Source organism: Dermacentor silvarum, chromosome 5 (genome assembly GCF_013339745.2).
Source record: "Dermacentor silvarum isolate Dsil-2018 chromosome 5, BIME_Dsil_1.4, whole genome shotgun sequence".
Lineage (NCBI taxonomy): Eukaryota > Metazoa > Arthropoda > Arachnida > Ixodida > Ixodidae > Dermacentor > Dermacentor silvarum.
This window is the reverse complement of record NC_051158.1, coordinates 92356664-92377828: the sequence shown is the minus strand read 5'-3', so window position 1 is coordinate 92377828 and position 21165 is coordinate 92356664. Positions and strand designations below refer to the sequence as shown.

Here is a 21165-nt window from a genome sequence, read left to right as displayed (position 1 = left end):
AACCATGGGAAAAGAAAGAAAAAAAGAAGAAAGAGGAAGACTGTAACGGTAGTTCAGCAGCTATGGTGTTCAGCTTCAGAGCTCAAGGTTTTATGATTGACTCCAGGCTGCGCAGGCCACATTCTAATGTGGGCAGAATGCAATGATACTCTTGTGCATAGGTTTAGGCTTATGCCAAGGGCCCTCCAGGCGTTTTCTTGCGCCTTCCACTAAAGCACCCTCCATAGCCCACAGCGTTGGTCTTGACACCCGACCATTCTAGGCAATAAGGAACAACGCGTAACTGGAAAAAACCTCGGGGGCACTGTGTGCACTGTACCAACAGGGCATGGCGCAACGCAGAACACACGACGGAACCTGCTTGGCAGAGCAAGGGCACAATGCCCAGGCGAGGTCGTGGCAGGGCCCCTTGAACACATCAATGACGTGATGCACTGCTTAGGGCAAATGTAATGCCAGTGGAACAGACTAAAGTAGGACACCTCTTGTAAACAATAACTTGAGAGAGAGTTGCTTTGTGCCACTATGCATTTGGTTGCCAACAATGGCGTGCACCAAAAACTAAAGCTACAAGGTGAAATCATGCTGATTTCCCACCGACAGAAAAATAAACAAAATAATGTGCTACGGTTAGCCCATCATTTGTTCATACACCCCATTTCTCGACAACAGTACCTTGCTCCGTTTGTCTCCATTACTTCTCACATGTTAACACACACTGCAATTTGCACACACCTTCTGTGAGAATTGCAATGATGCAGACACTGCAATACATGCCTATTGCTGGTTGCAAGCGTTGAGGTATTGCAGACACTGCAGTACACGCCTACTGCTGGTTGCAAGCGTTGAGGTATTGCAGATGTCCAACATAGTTCAGCAAGCCAATAGACTGATCGTTAACAGAAGAGCAAGCGTTGTGGCCTCATCGAAATGTGGCTGCAAATTGAACCCACTCGTGCTTAGCAGGAGAACACCACAACCACTGAGCCACCACAGCAGGTCACTCTAAAAAATTGCGAAGCTGGGCGATTCAACACACTGGCTTACTTATGAATAAAAACAGAGTCCGCGCTCATTTATTCACTATATTACAATGAGAACAACAACGGTCCTGTAACACTCTAATCTTCGTCACCGGCCTTTTCGTTGTCGGTAGCAGTTTTGGCAATAGATGGTCACACTCCGCTTATGGTCGACGGGGCTCGGACCTTTCCCGTACTCGTGGTGCCACTGGACCCTGGGTCCCTCCGGGCCGGGCGTGTTGATATTGCACGTCGCACACCGACCACACAGCCGACAGATCCAGCGGCCTGCTGGCACGGACTTCATGCCCACACAGAAGCTGTGGTAACCACGATCGCACCGGTCACAAAACATCATCTTGTCCTCGTTGTCCGTCGCCATGCAGACGTTGCACATCTTGCAGTCCATGCACTGCCACCGATAAGACTTGATGGCCGCCGCCATCTCCGGTAGTATGTCGAGGCACGTCACGTGACCCACCTTCCCGCACTCGGAGCATGATATGAGCTCCTCACCTTCCTTTGAGCTGTCGGCATTGGCGCAGACCTTGCAGAAATTGGGTCCCGTTGGGGCGCTCGTGTCCATGTCTGAGGCAGGTGAGCTTCCACCACTTGAACTGCTACAAGATGACCCGTCTGACCCGGAGCTGTCTTCAGACTCGGATTGGCTTCCATCTGACCCCGGGTGCGTATAGACAGAGCCGATCTCCTGGGGCGGTCCGTAGAGAACCGTGCTTATCGGTAAATACTTTAGCTCTTGCGGCGTGTAAACCCGGTAGTGATCCTGGTACTGTCCCGGTATTAATGCAACGGGGTACCGCCGCCGGTTGGTCGGCATTACTTCAACCTTTGGTATCTTGCGCGACGGATACTGGATTGTGAAAGTCTGGAGGTCAAAGCACGAACGTCGCTCTTCCCGACGTTCCTCGTTGAGGTGTTTGTTGTACTCGGCAGTGGAGGCGACGGCCTTGCGGACGAAGTCGGCCATCTTGCACTTCTCGATCGACACGGCTGAGTAGCCGCGGTGCTTCTCCACCGTATTCTGCTTGTCCCGCTCGCGGATGTAGTTGACGTATTCCTGGTACTTTTCAGGATAGTCACGCATAAACAGATCGACCACATCATCGGCACGAAGGGCAGTCAGTCCAAGGTCACACATGGTCATCGTCACAACGCCGTGCTCCTTCAGAAACTCCTTTTCATCAAATTCTACCATCCGTCGGATGAGATCTGGGTGCTTCCGCTTGAACGACTTGACATTCAAGAACTCGCACACCTGCACAGAAGAGACGAAGGCCGACATGATTTAACGAAAGCATGATAAAGTTACAGTTGCACATGGACATAAGTTTTTTTTCTACAGAATCTGCACAACTTTTGTTCCTAAATGCTGCAACTAAATGCGCTGTGCTTTGACTATTGGTATCTCTCCTTAACATCAAGAATGCTACATAGACTGACACTACTTGGCTTAGCTGCACTTCAACGAAACTTAGAATACAGTGCAGACAACCATCTCAACATGGGTCCCATGCAGAAGAGAGATGGGACGTAACAGTGCTTAGTCTACAATCTTACTCTCCTAGTGTGTTCCTGCATTCATGAAGGTAAGTTGTCCTGAAGAAACAGTTGACGAATACGAATGCTGCACTGGCATTGACTGCTAATGAGCAAGGGTACACAGGGCATGCAATCGCTGCAAGTAAATCCCGAACGTTGCGTCTGCATTTCTCTATAATTCGTAACCCCGATCACGGGCCGATAGCTACCCGAAGGTTCGGAGGTGGCCCTGATGCAAGCGACGCATGGAAGTCTTTGGGCAAACGCGCAAATCCGCTAGCGAGAGCCAAACTATCGTCCGGGAGGACTCGTCCGATAGGACCGGCGAAACTGCACCCCCAATCGCCCGGAGGCGGCACCGAAGCCAACTCCAGCGCGCACCTGCTCCTGAAGCATGTAGGCGTCGCCGCAGTCCTGTGGCCAGTGGTACTCGAACAGCTTGTCGGCCGTGATGGTCGTGGAGGCTTCGGATGTCACCTCGTCGTCCGAGAAGCGCTTGCGGCCACCGGCGCCGCTCTTGACGCTGCTGCCGCTGTTCTGCGAGTCGCAGTCCACCACGGTCGGCGCGAAGCTCACGACCGGCGTACGCTCCCGATTCTCGCCGCCGCTCGAGTCCGACGCCGTGGCCGACTTGGTGCAAGGCACATCCCCGCCGCCGCCGCCTGCGCAAGACGACGACGGCTCGCGCTCTTCGAGGGCGGCCTCTTCGTCTTCGGCGTCTTTGGGCACCGTCGGGCCTGACGGCGTCGTTGCGCCCGAAGACGGAGGCTCTAGGTTCCACGAGCTCCGCGTGTCCTCTTCGAACACGGCAACACCGTCGGCAGTGGTCGCCGGGCGTCCATCGACGTCGGGCGGTTTCTCCGGTAGCGAAGCCGTTGCGGAGACCGCTGAAGAGGTCGCTGTTAGGCTTAGCTTGGGTACGTGCGGCTGCAGAAAGGTACCGGCGCCCGATGCCGACGACGTCGCGTTCTCGTTCGAGCCCTGAGAGTCGCCGTCGCCCGCCGCAGGTGCCTCTTCGCTGCCGAAGCTCGGCGCGGGCCAGGCCTCGCTACCATCCATGGACATCTTGGTTTTATAGTTTCAATTGAAAGAAAGCCCGAAAATTGATGCCGTTGAGCAGCATCAAGCAAAAGTTTGTTTCGGCGTCGCATCGGCGCTGATGTTTATCGCCGTGCGGCAAGCCCTTCGGCTCCTCCGGCAGCCTGCCTCAGTTGATGCGCGTTCCGTGGTTTCGAAACGACTACCAAGGTTCTTCAGAACTTGCCTGGTTTTGTACAGACGCGAAAATAAATTTACAAAATATCTAAAACAAGAATAATGCGAGCGTCAAGATAAAAATACACACACTACTAACTCTCTTGTTATTTTTTTTTTTACATTAGTAAAACCTGCAGACAATAGCTGTTGAACATGGCTTCAGTTTCTGAATAGATCGCATTGAATATTAGTATAAATTGTGGAAAACGCAATCTCTGCTTTTGTGGACACGCTCTCGTAGAAAAAAAAAAAAAAAAAGGTGCGATACGCAAACGACCTCGAAAAAGATACAAACAAAACCAAGTGCCAAAAGCCCAAAAGCTGGCCGAAGTCGCATCCAATGCACTGTAGCCGAAAAAAGAGCGCATTGCATCCATCCCCGCGTAGGTAAACGATAGTCCTGTGTGCTGCTGTTCTTTTAATTCGTTTTGACCGCGACTGCCCGACCGAAAGGTCCTTCGAAAGCGTGAAGCCGGCGTTAAACGCTAAGCTAGCGCGCAAGCCAAGGTAAGTTTGCGTCTGCGTCTGGTTCTAGGTTGGCGGCGCAAACAACACTTGTCTGGACTGCTTGCCTGCAACCGCTGTCAGCTCCTCAATTTCTTAAACCATGAGCGGTTCTGGCTAGTTGGCGGCTATTCTAACGAACGTTTTAGGGAACATTTCGCCTGTGATGTGTCAGAAGAAACTGCGCCGACTTTCGCTCAGCCAATCTTGTATGCTGACCCTCGCCAAGAGCTAAGGGCAACGCGCGTCCGCAGACTTACTACCACACGCGGTATCCCAAGTTTACGAAAGCTGTATTCAGCTTTTCGTATGCTTCGACGCATTATCACTGCCACCTGTACGTTTCGTAAATTGCGTGTCTTTATGTGCGTTCTTGTAGTCTAATATATATATTATATAATGTTTGCGAAAACACCGCGACAAACCGTCTTCGTAGTCACAGCAGAACGCCTTTGTTAAACTGAAGTAATATGCGTTGCGGATAATTTTTTTTTTTTTTTTGGCCACCGAAGTAGTGCAATATGCGAGATTCAAATCGTGTTTCTCGGAAGAAGTATGTCGTGAGAACGAGTTTCCCGATCGAGAAGTGAAGTACTTACCTTATTTAAAAATTAGCTGCTTACTGCGATTGAAATATCACTCACTTGTCACGAAGAAACGTAAGTTGACGAACGATTGAAGCTCGCTTACAGCGCACGTCTGTGCAGACACGTCAGTTGCTGACCCACCAAGCCCAGATTCCCGAAGGAGTGGCTGACACGCTGCTTTTTTTTTTTTTCTTTTTTTTTGTATTGTACCAAAAGGCTGGCGGGTTTTGTTTGTACCATTAACCCGTCACAAGCGAGTGCAGTAGAAACTTAACCTGTGTTAAGCAGCGCTCAGTACCCTCGTGCTGGTGAACAAAACTTTACTCTCCATGATGCACAAGGTTGCAGACGGTAGTTCAGCGTGCAGTGCATTTACTGTATTGTGATCATCACTGTGCAGTGGATGTGAGAATGCTAGTGAATTGGCTACGAAATCTGCAAGCCATGCCATGTGTTCCCAACAGTGTCGTGACTGTACGAGATTTCACGGTAAACGAGCAGAACAACCGTGCTATATTTCTTATCTCTTATTCCTAATGTCGAAACATTGTCTTGTGTACATGCTGTAAACAAGCACTTCAGCTCACCTTAGTCATGGAATGCATGTTCCGCTGGAAAGCATTACGGTGTTGTGTTGTCCTTTGCATTCCCCTCGTATCCGCGTTTCATACGCTCACTTTTTCAATACCAGAACGGTGTAGTGTCACTTCATTAATTTTGGTGTGTCTATTCGTTAATAGTTGTCGCATTCTGCTTGATATCTGCTGCTGTGAATGACGTCCTGCTCCGTCAAACGAGAGTGTTGCATTTGCTGTGGCAAGTGCATGGGCTGCTGTGTCTTCCGCTGTGTGCGAGCATGCAGCCGTCATTTGCCTTTACGTCAACAGATTCAGAATTGTACAGAATATTTCACCACCCAGCATAGATATGGCATGTGTAAGCAGTTTTAAGTAGTATGTGCAACTCAGTTCTTCACTTACGCCGGCGCAAACAGGAAGCGGTTTCGTACCTCACAGAATCTAAACTGATCAGTGCACTAGTGATGCAGGAATGAAATCTGGTCTTGTTCAGTGCATAGTGCACGTAATGAATTTCTCAGGATGCGTGAACTCCGACAAGAGCTGAATGTGTAGCATGAACCACAGGTGCCTGCTGAAAATCAAGCAAAAAAGTTAAGTGAAATTATTCCGGGATTGAGATTTTTCAAACAATCGTAAGAACACAGTTCTTAATTGTTAATTGTTGGGGTTTAACATCCGAAAACCACGATATGATTATGAGACGCCAAGTGGAGGGCTTTGGTAATTTCGACCACCTGGGGCCCTTAACGTGCACCTAATTCTAAGTAAACGGGCCTCGAGCATTTTTGCCCCCATCTAAAATGCGGCCACCGCATTTATTGCTTCATTTGTTGCTTCTTTACTGAAGAACGAGCAGTATGCACTATGCACTGCTTCGAGAAAGACGACGAGTTGGTCGAAGCGTTGTGCCTGTGTTGCCTGAGCTGTGTAACCTCTTGCTGCAGTGCTCTACTCTCTAATTAATTAAACCAGAACACCTCTCTACATTTGGTGGAGGTACTGGGCCATTTACTGACCTGGAACTCCGCAGCCGGACGCTTCCCCCCGTTTCTGCCATGCCTAAGGACGCCACGCAGCCTGATCCTCCCCAGGCATCACCTGTCGTCTGCTCCGGTGCTCTACGCCAACGCGATCCTCTAAAGTCCCTATATTGGAAAAGTGATGCCATCCTTTGATCAACGCCGCTTCTCTCTCTCTCCTCTATCTCCGATTGGATGATGATAGCGCGCACTTTAACTTTATATTTTGTTTTTTTCCGCCTCAGAGCCATGTTGAAAGTCACTCTGCGCAGCCGTAGTCGCCGGCGGGCCGCCGTGGCGCGCTTGGTCTGAAAGCTTCAACGAAGACTTTCTAGGGGCGCCACCGTCGACTTGCTTTCACAAGCAAAAAGTAAAGGAAAAAACAAGCGCTTTAGGAGAGGAGACGGCGGAGGAAAGAGTAGATAGCGGTACTTTTACTATATATATATATAGGGACTTTACGATCCTCCTGTCTTCAGCGGCATCGACGACCATGTTGTCAAGGATTGGCTGATATGACCGCGTGAGTGCGCATAACAAATGGGATGACAAAGCTAAACTGACTAACGTCATCTCCTATCTTTCTGGAGTCGCTAATCTCTGGTTCCGGAATCATGAATCCGAGCTTTCCACCTGGACAGCACTTACGAATTGTTTCAAAGAAGTCTTCGGTCGCCCTGCTGTGTGAAAGCTTCGTGCGGAACAACGCTTGCGTGGTCGCGTTCAGCAAAAGGGTGAAAACTTCACCAGCTACATTGAAGATGTCGTCGACTTTTGTCGGCGCATTCACCCCACTATGCCAGAAAGTGAAAAGATAATGTCATGAAGGGCATAGAGGATGTTGCCTTCCAGATGCTTTTGGTGAAAAATCCTCGAACGGTTGACGATCACCCTGTGCCAGAGCTACGACCAGCTCCACAAACAATGCCTCACTACGCGCCGAGCTGTCGCGCCGGACGACACGGTTTCTGCCCTAACCGACAGTTTCAGTGCTGCTCCTGCCCACTCCTCGTTCCTCTATGAAGTCAAACAATTCGTTCAAGAGTCGCGCGTCAACTGTCACTTCTGCCTGCTACCCAGTCCGAGTCCTCCTTGTCTCCGGAACTACGTCGGGTCATACACGAACAAGTCAGCGATGCACTGCCTCTCGCTCATCAGCCACCTCCAGTGCCGGTTCTGCTCATGTAGCTCTGCCGTCGTCGCCAGTCCAAGACCTCTGCCTGCAGTTCTGCACTACACGCCCACAAGCGGCTTCTACGCATCGCCTTCTGCAGATGCGAACTGCATGTCCAGCATGTTCTTGTGCATTCTTGCCCAAAACCTCGCAGAGTGCCGAAGCCTTGACAAACACTGCGACATGTTTTTCCGTATGCAGACATGAGTCACTGTAAATTACCAACCCAAACGAAAGCGCCCAGGAATGCAGTTGTGATTGTAGCATCGGTTTCTTGAATCATGTCAGCACGAAGCGACGAGAAAAAAGGGTGAGTAAGGGGGGGGGGGGGGGGGGTTGAACCCTGGATACGCCCCTGCTGGTTATGCACGAGCAAGAACTGGCAGGGTGTAGTTCACAAAATGCAGGGCAAATCAAATGGACCCATGGTAACACTAGCAGGGACTTGGGTCAGTAACAGGATGGCTGGCGGTGACATCTTGTGAGACTGCATGCAACCACTGTGCGATTGCTGCAAACATTCTCAGGTTGCACGGTTGTTTTCAGCTTTCAAAGAAAAACAATGTAGTTCCAGGAAGCCTACATTTCTGTTGATAGGCTTATGCCGTTGCAAAAGTAGAACTACATTGCACATTACAGTAAGCGTTCACACTCTGGTTCAGCCTTGTTTTGATGTCTCATTAGCCGTGGCATTCTGTTGCTGACCATGAGCTCGCTGGTTTTGGTTCCCAGCCATGGCAGCCACATTTCAATGACGGAGTGCCAAAGTGCCTGTGTAGCTTTGGGTGCATGTTAAAGGAGTCACAAGGTAAAACTTCACTTACGATTATGATACTCCCAATGTTAAATTTGAGCACAGCTCTATATATGTGTTTTCATTTCACATTACATTGGCTGGCGCGGACAATCTGTCTTGTGCGGCACGTTGCAAACGGAGCGAAGTGTGGCGCGACTGCCTCGCTAATCTGGAGCTCGCAAGAGGCAGCGCATGGGTGACGCGTGGGCGTGATTCACAGCAGCCGCTGCAGACAGACTTCCCAGACGACGCACGCTACTCTGGCGCCATCTCGTAGCAATCGTCGCTGCGCTACACTTTTCTTCTCACGCTTCCACCATACCATCCTCCTCGCGTCTTTCATCCCCGCTGTACTCTGCATTCGCTCGGTTACGCTGACGATCGCCGCAGGAATGGGCGCCTAAGAGCGGCGCTCTAAAATTCATCCAGATCTCTCTCTCTATTAGTCCCCGTGTGTCCTTCTTCCATTGTTCAATCCCATCTTTCAACTATGTCCCGGAAGATGGCACTTCTAGCGATGCCACTCATAGTCCTTTACAGACAAAGTAGTGTTAAGTACATGACAGATGGAGTAGTGATGGAGTACATGTTCAGGCTGAAGCTTTCTCATGGGATGCTTTTTTATTACATTGGTTTCGTGGATGTAAGGCTGGCTAATGTCAGGGCATACTGATGAACCTGCTAATGATGTTAAAAAAAAAAACGAAAAGACGTAATGCGGAAGTAAGCATTTCATTTGATGCATGGCAGGTCCTGTTCCAATACCCTTGGCCATCGTCATCACTGCTTTACCATTGAATGTTGTCTGTCCACACTCCTGTCTTATTGTTGAGATACTGCTGAAGGAGCAGTATCTTTCTCAACTTACGATTGGCATTGTTCTAATATTAGTAGGCACAGTCGGTGTAGAGCTGGCATGTCTTGGGACTGAGGGGTTGCACATTTTTACTCCTAGTTCAATACCAGTGCTCACTAAACACAGATGCAATAGTGCGAAATAAACAAGAACAGAGAGGCGCACATGATGTACACCATGGGTAGCCTACTATCCTCTTCAAACCTTTGCATCTATGGCAAGAATGTACTGAAAAGTTTAACTCTTTCCTTATCACGTGGAAATTGGCTGTTTTTTGTATGTTTGAGTTAGGAATTTTTTGTGCAACAGCCAATAAGTTTACAGTGTCATGCAGTGTATAAAATTGAAGGTAAATGAACCTGCTTTCAAATAATATATATTTTTCAATATTACAAAAAACTGTTAAGTAACATCTCTGGCAAAAATTTTTTTAGAGGAATTCCAAAATATACAAATTGTTGATATATCCGAAAATAGTTTGAAGCGCAAATACACAGACACAAAAGAGCACACGAGACACAGACGAGCGCAAACTACCAACAAGGTTTATTGACCACCACACGTGTTTATACTATGTTCCCATTACCGCTGCACATGCGCACAGTGCCTTCTAAGAAAGGACAGCTCTTTATCAGACAGGTGTACAGAAGGAGTGCTGATACAAGCTGAGCCTAATGAAGATATCTTTTCAGCTTCCATTATCTCACGGGTGAGCCTATGGTCACTTCTGCTGACAACAGCACACTTTTCAAAAAGAGGTCTACATTGACAGGAACTGCAGTGCATCGCCAACCAACCATCACGTGCCATTTTCTTTACGTTTAGCGCATGTTCCTTCAAACACGTGGGGTGGTCAATAAACCTTGTTGGTAGTTTGCGCTCGTCTGTGTCTCGTGTGCTCTTTTGTGTCTGTGTATTTGCGCTTCAAACTATTTCCGATGTACAACCAACAGGCCCAAATCGCTACAATTCTGTTGATATATCCCTTGGCAACATTTTATTTAAAGAATTATACCCATAGATAAAGTACTCTTAGAGTTAAGAAAAGTTACATGACGCATGGTGAAGCGTAGTTCTTGGTTGGTCCGTCTTAAAATTTTTTTTTTCAAGAAAAAGATTAATTTACAGCATAATATTATATGCAAAAACACGAGTACTAAATGCACATTTCAAAAGTACATTTTGTAAAAGGAAAAGTAATTACAAAATACATAACAATTACCAAACACAAATAATTAATTAAATTCATGGCAAACTTTCCTAATGACAGACATATCTTCAGAGAAAAAAATTCTTTACATCGGTTTGTCAAGTACATGCGTCCATGCATATTTGTTGGTGTTTATGTATAGCATGAACGACCTCCCCCGTCTTCGGATCCCTATGGAGTTTCATCCTGAGGTCAATGCCCGGATCTCTCTAGGGCTGAAACTGGTGGCAGCACCATAAATAAAGAAAATAATAATAATAATAACAGGGCAATTGAACCTGCTATAGATGTCAATAAACAGAACAGGAGGCGATGATGAAACTTGCCAGCGGGTAACAGCTGATGCTGAAGTTTCCTCATCTAAACTAAACTCCAACAACACGACATCGATGTCCGAGTCATCACTGCTTGAAATGTTGAAAAGATCACTTCTAGGATCGTCAGGATCAAGCAAAACTGCTTTCTTTCGAGCGCGCGCATTAGCGGATGTCGACGCCATCACACCGCTCAAGTGCGCCTCACCTTTGAGCTCGCGCGGCCCTTAATAATCCCCGCCGCGCAGCAAAAATGTGAACCGTGCAGAAATGGAAACGCTACTTTGTATATAATCACTGAGGTGGGGCTATGGAGTCCAGGAGTGCAGCGTTTAAAAAAAAATAGGTGCTCAGAAACTTTGGTCACCGGTGATCGATGCCAAGTGCCGTAGTAAAGAAAGAGTTAAGCTAAAGAACTAGTGTGTGAAGTTTCATTCGCTCTGCATTATTGCCTGAAAAAGCAGCCAGTTTTGTGATGATATAAGCATTTCTTACACTTGACTATATTCCTTTGTCACTTGCCGATGATAGGCCAATCTCGGTGATGGTGTAGGCAGAGTGCCACTTGGACCACTGAAGAAGCACTGTAGGGAAAGAATTGGAATAGAATTGTAACACTACTTCAGCCCTGTTGGTTCTCTTTCACAGCCTGCCTGGTAGCCTAGAAACATACTGAGCATCAATCACCCCTAGTTTCTTTTTTTTTTTTTTTTTGGCACCCCTAGTTCTCCCCCCCCCCCCTTTTTTTTTTTTTTGCAATACTGAGACAGCGTAGGCTCAAACTTCCTAAATGTTACCTGTGCCCATTTGACAGCTAAAAAATAAAGCTGGTCTCACTCAAGTGATAATGCCACTGCCTTGTGCTTGTAGCGTGTGCTGGTTCAAGCAACACAGTCAAGGAAGCCACAATTACGCGTTGTTTAGACATTAGCTGGGGGACACGTTCTGGAGGCCATGCTGAACAGCACTAGGCCACAAATCATGTGTTTATTGGGAATGTATTGTGGCCCCAGAGAGCTTGTATTCCCCTGCTCTTTTATTTATTAATTTTATTTAATAAACCTTGCTCTCCCTTTCCCATGTACTTCCTACTGCTGTCCTTAACTCAGGCTCGTGCAACAGCCGTTGCGGGCACGCAATAGCCTTCCTGCCTGAGCTGGCAGTGTGTTATTTTTGCCAACATTATCATGTATACGAAACAATGAATACATTCGCCATTGTTGTCCCATGCAAGTGCTTGAATGGCTTCCTTTCTTTCTTGCAGATGGTCAGCAGCCGTCTGGCGAACCGGCTCGGTGTCACCGGCGCGCCGAGGCGTCGGCCGGTGACAGATGCTCGCGAAGTTCTCAATGCACGGGCAGGTCGCGGTGCTGCTGCCTCTCCCTTGGCGGCTCGCCGTCTGGGCATGGCCTCACGTGGCATCGCCAAGATGGGGGGGCGGCCGGGTCGTGGCGGCGTCCGCCTCAACACCATGCGGAGCGACCTCATTGCCGGTGGCAGCGGACTTCGCAGCGACACCATTCTGGCGGCTGGCCGCCGCAACTTTGTGGCGCAGACACAAGGCTCTCCAAGGTTCCAGACCAGAAATCTGAGACAGCCAACACAGGTTTTGCATCTTGTTTGCCTATATGTCTTTCTATATTCCGTTTCATCCATAGCAGGCGATGATGCAGAAGATATGCTAGAAGTGGGGTCATAAAAGCCTTGCTTCAATGTTTTGCAGCGCCATTGTTTTTGATCTGCAGCGCCTTCTACGGAATCATCTCTTCATATATATTACTACTGCATCTTGCAGGCTACATCAAATCGTGTACTTGTGCGCCTTCGTGCCTTCAGTATGTGACTTGTGTACCATGTTTTGGTCGCAAGCGCGAGCAGTAATTTTTGGCTGCTGTGTAGCACTTCACCTGTTCGGTGGTAAGCAGGGTCAGACCTGTGACCCCTTCTGCATAATAATTGCATCATATTTTGCAACAGAAAGGTGTGGCTTTACGTTACATTGCACACATGACACGTACCTGTATTTTTCTTTCATATGCGATGCACTATTTTTTGGTTGCAAATGCTACCTGTGAAATGTCTCTCTAAAGGAGCCTTTCTAACGTCTGCAGTGTACAAAAACGAGCCTAGGCTGTAGGAGTGGCAGACGTAGTAGTGTTAATACATTACCGCATTTACTTGATTATAATGTGCATTTTCTTTAAGGAATAATTTACTAAATAAGTCGCATGCAATAAATTATAGTATGAAACCAAATCTGCAAGGATTACAAGGTATCGTTAGTGGCATTAGAAGTTTTTGCAATCCATTTGAATACACATGTCGCTGTGGGGTACATTCAGGACGCCATCAAACTCCAGCACGTTGTCGAAATCATCATTTTGTCACCTCTGATAGACTTAAATGCGGCTATGCCTTCTCTGATTGGCTAAAAAAAAGGCCAGCGTGCCAGATTTCTGCAATGTAGTGGAATTGACGGTGTCAGGAATAGGCTGTGGTAACTTCATGCCTGTTCTGCAGGTTTGTTGGACCGCCGTGCTCTGCAAGGCAATTAGGAGGTGTGTTATCTAAAATGCCATAGATGGCACCGAAGATGAGGGGCTCTGGGGGTGTTAATAGTGTTTAGGAGGCATGGTCTGACAGCAATTATGAGCAATGTTCAGTCCACTCTGGCTCTGGTCCTTTCAACTTTCCGTCTCGAAGTGTAAGAGCGAATCGCTATTACTCTCTCTTTTATCATGAAAAACTGGGGAGCAGGATATCAAGGCATTTTTCATTTCTTAAATTATGAAAATCGGTGTGCATGTTACAATTGAGGGCATCGTGCTTTTCGTTCCTTCTCAGGAAAATTGGATGCGTGTTGCCATTGAGGGCAGGTTAGACTTGAGTTACTACGGTAGTTTTGCAGGTGTTTGCAATGTGGAGGGAGTTTCACTTAAGTGAAATTCGTTTTACAGCAGTTTCTTAAGCCTCATTTGGCTTTTCCGTTTCTACCATGATAGTTTTCCGGACGTTGCAAACAGGAATCTCTTAGAATTGTAAAATAAAAGAGTGGAACCTCGTTGATGCAATCCCGTTTTTTTATGATTTCCCGGCGCAACATTCATGATTGAGAGTAAAAAAACACAATATAGTTACGCTTCTTTCTTTATTACCGGTTTAAGGGGAGATGTTCCTTGAAACAATTTTTTTTTTAGTTATTTGTACTAACTAGAGGTTTGAAAATCTGCCAAATTTTGTTCTTTATGCAGGTTTTGTATATGTAATTAGTTTTTGTGTAGCTGCCATTCCCTGCTGCAGGCAACGCGAAGTGAGCGCCACGGTTTGCTCTAGTGGCTTCGGGACATTGCATTAAGCTGTTGCCCGCCAGCTTGATATCGTTTTGGTTTCCCATAAACAATGCCCACCTCGGGTCACTTGAGCACCACAAGCTTGACATGCGTCGTCAGTGTCTCATACTGCAACGATTCTTGCAGAGTAGGCACATAAAAACTTCCCACCTAAGTGCTCCGCCCGAAGAAGTTGCTGATCCAGGCCAAATTTGAGCAGTGCGAGCATAACCTTGCCAAAACCGCAATAATGACAAGCACTTCTCGAACCCCACTGATCGCATTGCACTAAGTAGATGTCAACTACAGTTGAGTCTCCCAAAGTTTTTATTGACTTCGGATTGTACGTTTTCCTAGTTAGTACGTTTCTTCTCGAGTATTTTTTCCCCCAATGGATATGAACGAGAGGCTACTGTAACCTTGTTTGGCGTCAGTTGCTCCCATTGAATTTTATTTTTATAGCATTTAATGAACCGCCTCACCGCGGAAGCTTCGCTTCACACAAATTCCCACGCATGCCTTGTACCTGCATAATTTTGTTTTCTTTGATTTTGTTCTCAGACCTTTGGCGCCGGCATGAACCGGAGGCGAGGCCTCATCAGTGGCACCAAGCGGCTCGCGGCAATGCAGGTAGGCCACATGGACCACGTAGCCGGTGCTTTTACATGGACTGTTTAGAGCTAGTGCGCTTAAAGGGGCCCTGAATCACTTCTTGAACAAAGTAAGAAGAGGTGGCCGATCTGTCGTAGAGTCTGCTGTGAACATGCAAGCCAAATATTATTGCACTGCATGCCACGGGAAATTCACAATTTGGTGTCTAAAGCAGGGAAAAATCGCTTACTCTCGCTTCCGCGATGTCGACGTGCAGCATCGTCCCAGGCAGCTGGACCCACCAATGCTGCTGGCTGATTCGTGATCGTGAGAGCATTTTCAGTAATACAATATTGCTAGCGTTTAGTTATACTAAATGAAACATGTAAAAAAAAATATTGTAGATCCCAAAAGGACAGATAATTAATTTCCTCTTTGCGCTGCCGGTCTGCACGACAACTGTGCGTAGCTGCGTCTCCTGCGCGTGGCTTTCGAGGTAACATCACCAGGCTGCGTAGTGTGTAGTCTAGGCCACCTCAAGGTGCTACGATGAGCCCTTTTGCCACCGCGACGCTCAAGTTTTGGCTGGAGCTTTGAGGGCTTTGCTCTCTTGACTTCTTCGCTGTGTAGCTTCCAGCGCGCTAGCGGAGAAGGGAGAGAACGCTGGGTATTGGTGCAATAACTCCACTTGTAGGTGAAGGATTAGAAAAATTTTGCAGCTTGAGTTCTGCAAGACGATATCCTTTATTAGGGATGTCATGCTATGATTTAGTCTCAGGGCCTCTTTAATTTCTGCCCCAGTATTCAGCTGTCAGCGTAGTCCACGTTGGGCTGCCAATTTGACGACGGAGCAGCTGATGACAAAGCCGTCGTTAGCAAACACTTGGGGCAAGCATGCGGCAAGAACACGCTGAGTGTTATTGTGGTTGCCCCTGGCAAAAAATGAAGCGCCGCAAATTCTGGCCTGTAGACCTTTAGATTGGGGAGAGAGAACAGCCCTCTCTGGACTGTTGTGCGGGAGTACAGAGCTCGTGTGTTGCCAACGTCTCCCATGCCTTTGAGCAGGCACTCGTGAGGCTCACAACAGTCGGGAGGACATGGGAGCGATTCCCAGGGAACTTTGGTGAGAAATATCTATATAGACGAGTTTGCTTCCATGGCTTCAACTAGCAAAAAATCAAGCCCTTTGGTTTGACTTATTCGTCTGACTTACAGACGAGTTGCGTGCCAGCAGGCGGGCATACAACGGATGAAAAAAGCAGACAGCTATGTGGACACTGCTATTTCTTTCCGCTGTTCACCAATCTGAACAGTAATCTTTGCCAAGTGTTTCAAGACCTGGCATCGTGTATAAATCTTGCCTTGACAGAAAATTCACGAGTCAGTTGAAGTTGTCTTGCCCACACGTAACGCGGCGCTGCATCTTTGCAGCTCGCCCATGTTGCCCGAGTGTTTCTGCACTTCTGATCTCTGTGCTTGTTGCCTCTTGTCTTTCTTCCTGCACCAGCAAATACAAGCGGCCCACATGGACATAGACGAACGCGTGAGTGCCCTTTCTCATTCTGTAGGGTCCCACTGAGCTGCCAGAGTCTACATGGGGAGGTGGACCCCCTCTCACGATAGATTCATAAAGTGCAAGCTTCAGGCTGTTTACTTCGAGGATGACGCTTAGACAGGAGGCGCTGCTTTAGCAAGACGACTTATCGGAAGGGACACACGCAGGTGACACAAAATGCCAGTATACTTAACGCAGGTACCGACAGGGATGCAGCACTCGCACACTTGTCTGCCATTCAGTGTGTGCTTGCATCTTCAGTTACCTACCATGTAGGCTGCTCTTTCGATTTGTCCTTGACTGTGCCCACTGCAGTAAGGATTTATCGTTGCTGTCTAATTGAAAAGCCGAAGTACTGCCTCTTTCCCTATCGTGGGCAAAATGGCCATTTTTTATAGGTTGCTCTAGATTTTTTATTTTATTGAAGAACCTATTGGGCACGCAAAGAAGTTTATTTTCAGTTGTATTAATTTATTTTATATTATTCTTGGAAGCAAAAGAATAAGAACGCTTTTCAGGCATAGAAGCTTTATTGATGAGTTCTGTATGGTACCTGAAAATTTTAGTTGCCAGAAATTAAGTTGTGGAGTAAAATTTAACAATACTTGTAAATATATGCTTGTATACCTAAAAAGTGAAACGCACACAAAATTTTTAACTATACAAATCTTTCACCATCCAAATCCAATACCAAGTACCTGTGAAGGAATCAAAATTCTGTCTTGCAACGCTCTGCCACAGAAAAACTGTATGGAAGCCCTGTAGTTGGGCGTGCCATGTAGCAAAGCAGTTCCTTGATGTAAAATGCGGGGGCACGTTGCGAGTCTTGCAGTAAACACTTGCTTTTTGCTGTGTTTTGGTGTCGTAGCGTTTCTTGCACTCCCGATGTATATCCATTTTAGCCGGCTGGTGCCAAATGGCTTGAGATAGTGGAGGAGCCCAACTTGCAGTGCATCCGTTGTCATCGCTTTCCGAATTAAAATCGGATGAAAAGGCAGCGTGTTTCGAAGCAGTGGTGCTCAGGTTGTTGAAAAATTTGTACGCACAGAAGAATTTAGAAATTTGCCATGTTCCGTAGCACAGGCGACGCTTGCGAAGGGGGCCCATTTTTGCTTTCAACTCTCGCGCTCCTGCGTCTTCAGAGCCCGTTCAAGAAGATTGCCACAGAAAAAAGGGAGGGGGGGGGGGGGGGCCTTTATAAAAAATTTAACTGTAGTGCTTGTATAACTGAGAGGGCTCAGTGGGCCTGCGAATGGCACAAAAGGTGTGAAATGGCGCTCGAAACCATCATTAGTGGGCCAACGATGTCCAGCGGAAAGGAAAGGAAAGAGGTAACATGACATGAACATCGTGCTTTCCATCTCTACACAGTGTCAACTATACAATAAGCATGTGTAATTTCCTCAGTATGCACTCTTACACTCTGTGTTGTTTCACTTTGCACCTGTCCTCACTTTAGCTGCACTTAACGAATTTCCCAGCAAGTGCAATGTCCTGAACGTCAGCTGAAATTAATTGAAAAAGCCAAGTTCTCTCTGCGTTGTAGAATTTTAATGCCATTTTCCATGGTCAAAAGCAAGTTGCCGGTAGGAGCTTTACCCTTTGAGGCGCTGCGTACGCTATTATGTACGCCAAGATAGTGCATCAACAGCAAAAGCGTCGATTAAAGTAGTGAAATTTAAAATGTGTCATATACATCTTCAAGCACTTCTGATGAGAATTGTGCTGATGAGAATTGTGCCTCAATATTCAATACATGGGCAGAATGTTTTTATAAAACAAGTGGGAATGTAAACATTCTTTTTTTTTTTCTGGTTGGTGTCAGTATGTTCTCTGTAGCGGGTTAACTTCTATTGTTTTTCACATTGTTTTGCACCGAACGTAATTTTCAGGTGGCTGGATAGGTGCTTTTTACACCGGCTAGACATGAATTAGTGGGTGTTCTCACATCTGATGTTCCATTAGTGAGTTTCCGCAAGGAGTCCACATTCTGTAAACTTGGCGAAACTCACTAAAAAATGTAAAACTTTTAATCTGTTTTGAAGCTGTGCACTTTTTACGATTCGGAAGATGCAAGAAATGCAGTGTAAGGAAGTTTTCAATCAACAGAATTAAGACACCTGAAATGGTTTGAGGGACACTAAAGAGAAAAAAACTGCACCAGTTTAGATGAATAAGTATTCTTCAAGAGCTCTACTTTCGTTGACTTTGAAGTAATAGGTTGATTATTAGACGAAAAAATGATGGTCAAAGTTTCATTTTTGAATTTCGCGCTGTACCCCCAACCGGTGTACGCCAGTGTGACGAGATTGCAAAGTATTCTTTTGCATTTCGGCCTTTGTGGTTCAGTAAAAGTTCTGGAAACTTCCCAAGTTTAGTCTCTGGCTCTCTTAAATACAATGTAGGCTATTTTTACCAATAAAAACTTTAACTAGGCCCGAGCAGACCACGGCCAACTGGAGTGAGAACTTCAAGACAGTGTTGCCACCCGCAAATATCCTTCTTTCGTCTTTTCTGGTGTGCCAAGCATTTGCTCGCAGTAAGAGTGGCTTTTTCAGTATTGTGGAAAGGTAATTTACTAACACATCTCAAATCATTATCGTTGTCAGTGTCCCTTTAACATAGTAGTCATGAGAGATGGTAGGTGCAAACGATAGCTTAACGTGTTTGTCCATAGCATCTGCATTTGTTCAGAGTTTGGCACACACCGCTCCCCTTGGCAACCTATGTAAACTGTGTGTGTGGAGCAAACCAGTGGCGTCGCGTTGGCCTGGTATCATTTCGTCTTTGTACCTGGCGGGCTGTCCGTAGCATCTCCAGCAGCACTGTGGAGCCCTCGCGTAGGCACGCTGGAATGTTCAAATTTGCAAAATATTGCGGCGCCGTGACATTGTAAAGGGAGCGCTTTTCTCTGGTTTGCGAGTGCTTAGAGTAAAGCCCAGTGTTCAAACTTGTGTCGAACAGGCAGTTGTTGCAAATGATGTTCGAACAACAGATGTTCGAACGCAATCGCACAACGTAACATTGCAAGAGACTTTACTTCTGCAAATGCAGCTTGCGGGGGTGCTATTCTGTATACTTGTTGAAATGCGCCACACTGTTGAAAACTCAAGGTCGCGCCTCAAGGTTGCGCCGGAGGAAAAAAAAAAAAGCACTGGGAGGGGACTTTCTCTTCTTTATTATTATTGTGATGGCAATTATATGAACCCTCCAGGCACATTTCTGCCGTCATCGTCACCGCCGCGCGCCGTATGCTCTATGTGCGAGTAAAAGCAGGTGAGGGTAAACCGGCGATCGCAGCTTTATCTCGCGCATGCAAGGGCGAGAAGCGGGAAGGAAGCAGCGCCGTCTTGCGCACAACGCTCCGGAGGCAGGTGGGGGGGGGGGGGGGATTACTCCGCACCGACTGAGCGACCGCACGCGCCCGCCTCGCCGCAAGGCTCCGGGGGGAGGGGGGATTACGCCGCGCGCTCCCGCCCCGGCGGCTCTGTCTTGATAGCCATCTGCGGCGGGGCAGAGTCCTTCCTCCCTGCGCTGTTTTCGCAGCTTCACGTTGATGTGAGCGGCGGGACAGAGGTTAATTCGCTCGCTATCCTTACTATCCTAACAACTATCCGTACTTCGTATAGCTGTCCACTAATTTTCTACCGCGATTGATACTTTCGAGCAAAACTGCGACTTTTTCTTTCTTTCCTTCGCTCTCTCTTTTTAATTCTATTGCCGAGGCGACAACGCATTGGATTTTGCCCTTCTTTCTGCGCGTGCCTCTTCTTTCGGGCATCTTTCCCCAGCCGTACCACCTACGCGCTGAGAAATGTGACTTCCGTGGTCTCGGGGATGCCACACGGTCGCACTTTCCGAGGTCTAGTACCGCGATCGTCCGCGTTTACCGCCAGCTTCCCGGCCTTTGCTTCTGGCTTGTGAGCGTGTGCAGCTGGTGCCCGCCGACGTCCATGCTTGCCCGTAACAGCGCGCTTGTGAAAGCCGGCCCCTCGTGCTCTTAGCTTCCACATGAAGTAGGCACAGAAAGTTGTCCCCGACTACAGCAAGCGTGAAGCCCGAGTGGTGGGTGGGTGGTCATAAAGGTGGGCTGTCGGCCGGAATGGTGGGCGGCAAAACCACCACCGCCCACCGTGGGGAGAACCCTGTGTGTGCGTCATTGGGCATGTGACGGCACAGACGATGGAGAGGAGGTGGCGGCACGTCATGAGTGTATAAAATTTATTAGCACGTTCGTGACATTCTGAGGTCCAGAAACAGCATAAGGCTTTCACATTCTCGCACATAAGCAGTCCTAAGTGTCCCTGCCGAATTTTTCTTTTTTCTGATTTCTTTTTAACACGAGTGTTTGGCTATTAACCCCTTCCATGCCATGGACGAGCTCTGTTCGTTCACGTGTTTTCAGTAAAAACGACCAAGGACGACCTTAGCTTTGTGATAGTACTTTTTATTTTCTTGCAATCTTCATTTACTTGTCAACAATATTTCTTTCTTTATTCTTATTGTTGTTATTATTTTTATAGCATTGCTAAGCTTCACTTTTGCAATAAGTGATTAAAATTCTTTATATGTAAGCATTTTAAATATTGTATACATTGCTTTTCGTAAGGGATTCCGCAGTAATGAAGTTGACCATTCTTGGTCAGAATTCAGGATACTAAACGTGGCACGGAAGCGGTTAATGGCCTGTCTATATTACAGTAAGTGTATTAATTGAACTGGAAAGGCTGCAGCATAATGAAGAAAGTTGCTCATCCTACCTATCAGGACAGTGCAACACACCTGAGTACAGTCGATGGTTTGATGACAT

General features: G+C 47.3%; 2 protein-coding genes across 4 annotated transcripts in view; one reads left to right on the top strand and one right to left on the bottom strand.

Moving 5' to 3' along the window:
- Positions 1–1043: 1043 nt before the first annotated feature.
- Positions 1044–3803, bottom strand: LOC119453600 (PHD finger protein 10). The gene is made up of 2 exons (XM_037715655.2): positions 2964–3803; positions 1044–2298 (listed from the first exon to the last, which is right to left on the bottom strand). Exons 1-2 carry the CDS (start codon positions 3645–3647, stop codon positions 1132–1134), a joined length of 1851 nt encoding a protein of 616 aa, XP_037571583.1. The 5' UTR covers positions 3648–3803; the 3' UTR covers positions 1044–1131.
- Positions 3804–4179: 376 nt separating this feature from the next.
- LOC119453598 (uncharacterized) overlaps positions 4180–21165 on the top strand; it is a 33386-nt gene continuing 16400 nt past the window's right edge. The window contains exons 1-4 of one of the 3 annotated variants that reach the window (XM_037715653.2): positions 4180–4346; positions 12145–12486; positions 14771–14839; positions 16308–16343. In XM_037715653.2, the coding sequence (XP_037571581.1) occupies positions 12145–12486; positions 14771–14839; positions 16308–16343 (447 nt within the window). In that variant the 5' untranslated portion in view covers positions 4180–4346. The remainder of the gene's footprint in view (positions 4347–12144; positions 12487–14770; positions 14840–16307; positions 16344–21165) is intronic. The other 2 variants (XM_037715651.2, XM_049668286.1) reach the window with 2 other exon arrangements.

What these genes read in the sequence shown, in the direction of transcription:
- LOC119453600 (XM_037715655.2), bottom strand. Translation starts at nt 3,647, where the DNA reads ATGTCCATGGATGGTAGCGAGGCCTGGCCCGCGCCGAGCTTCGGCAGC. An exon ending in CCTACATGCTTCAGGAGCAG is followed by an intron (nt 2,299 to 2,963) that starts GTGCGCGCTGGA and finishes TCTTCTGTGCAG; the next exon opens with GTGTGCGAGTTCTTGAATGT.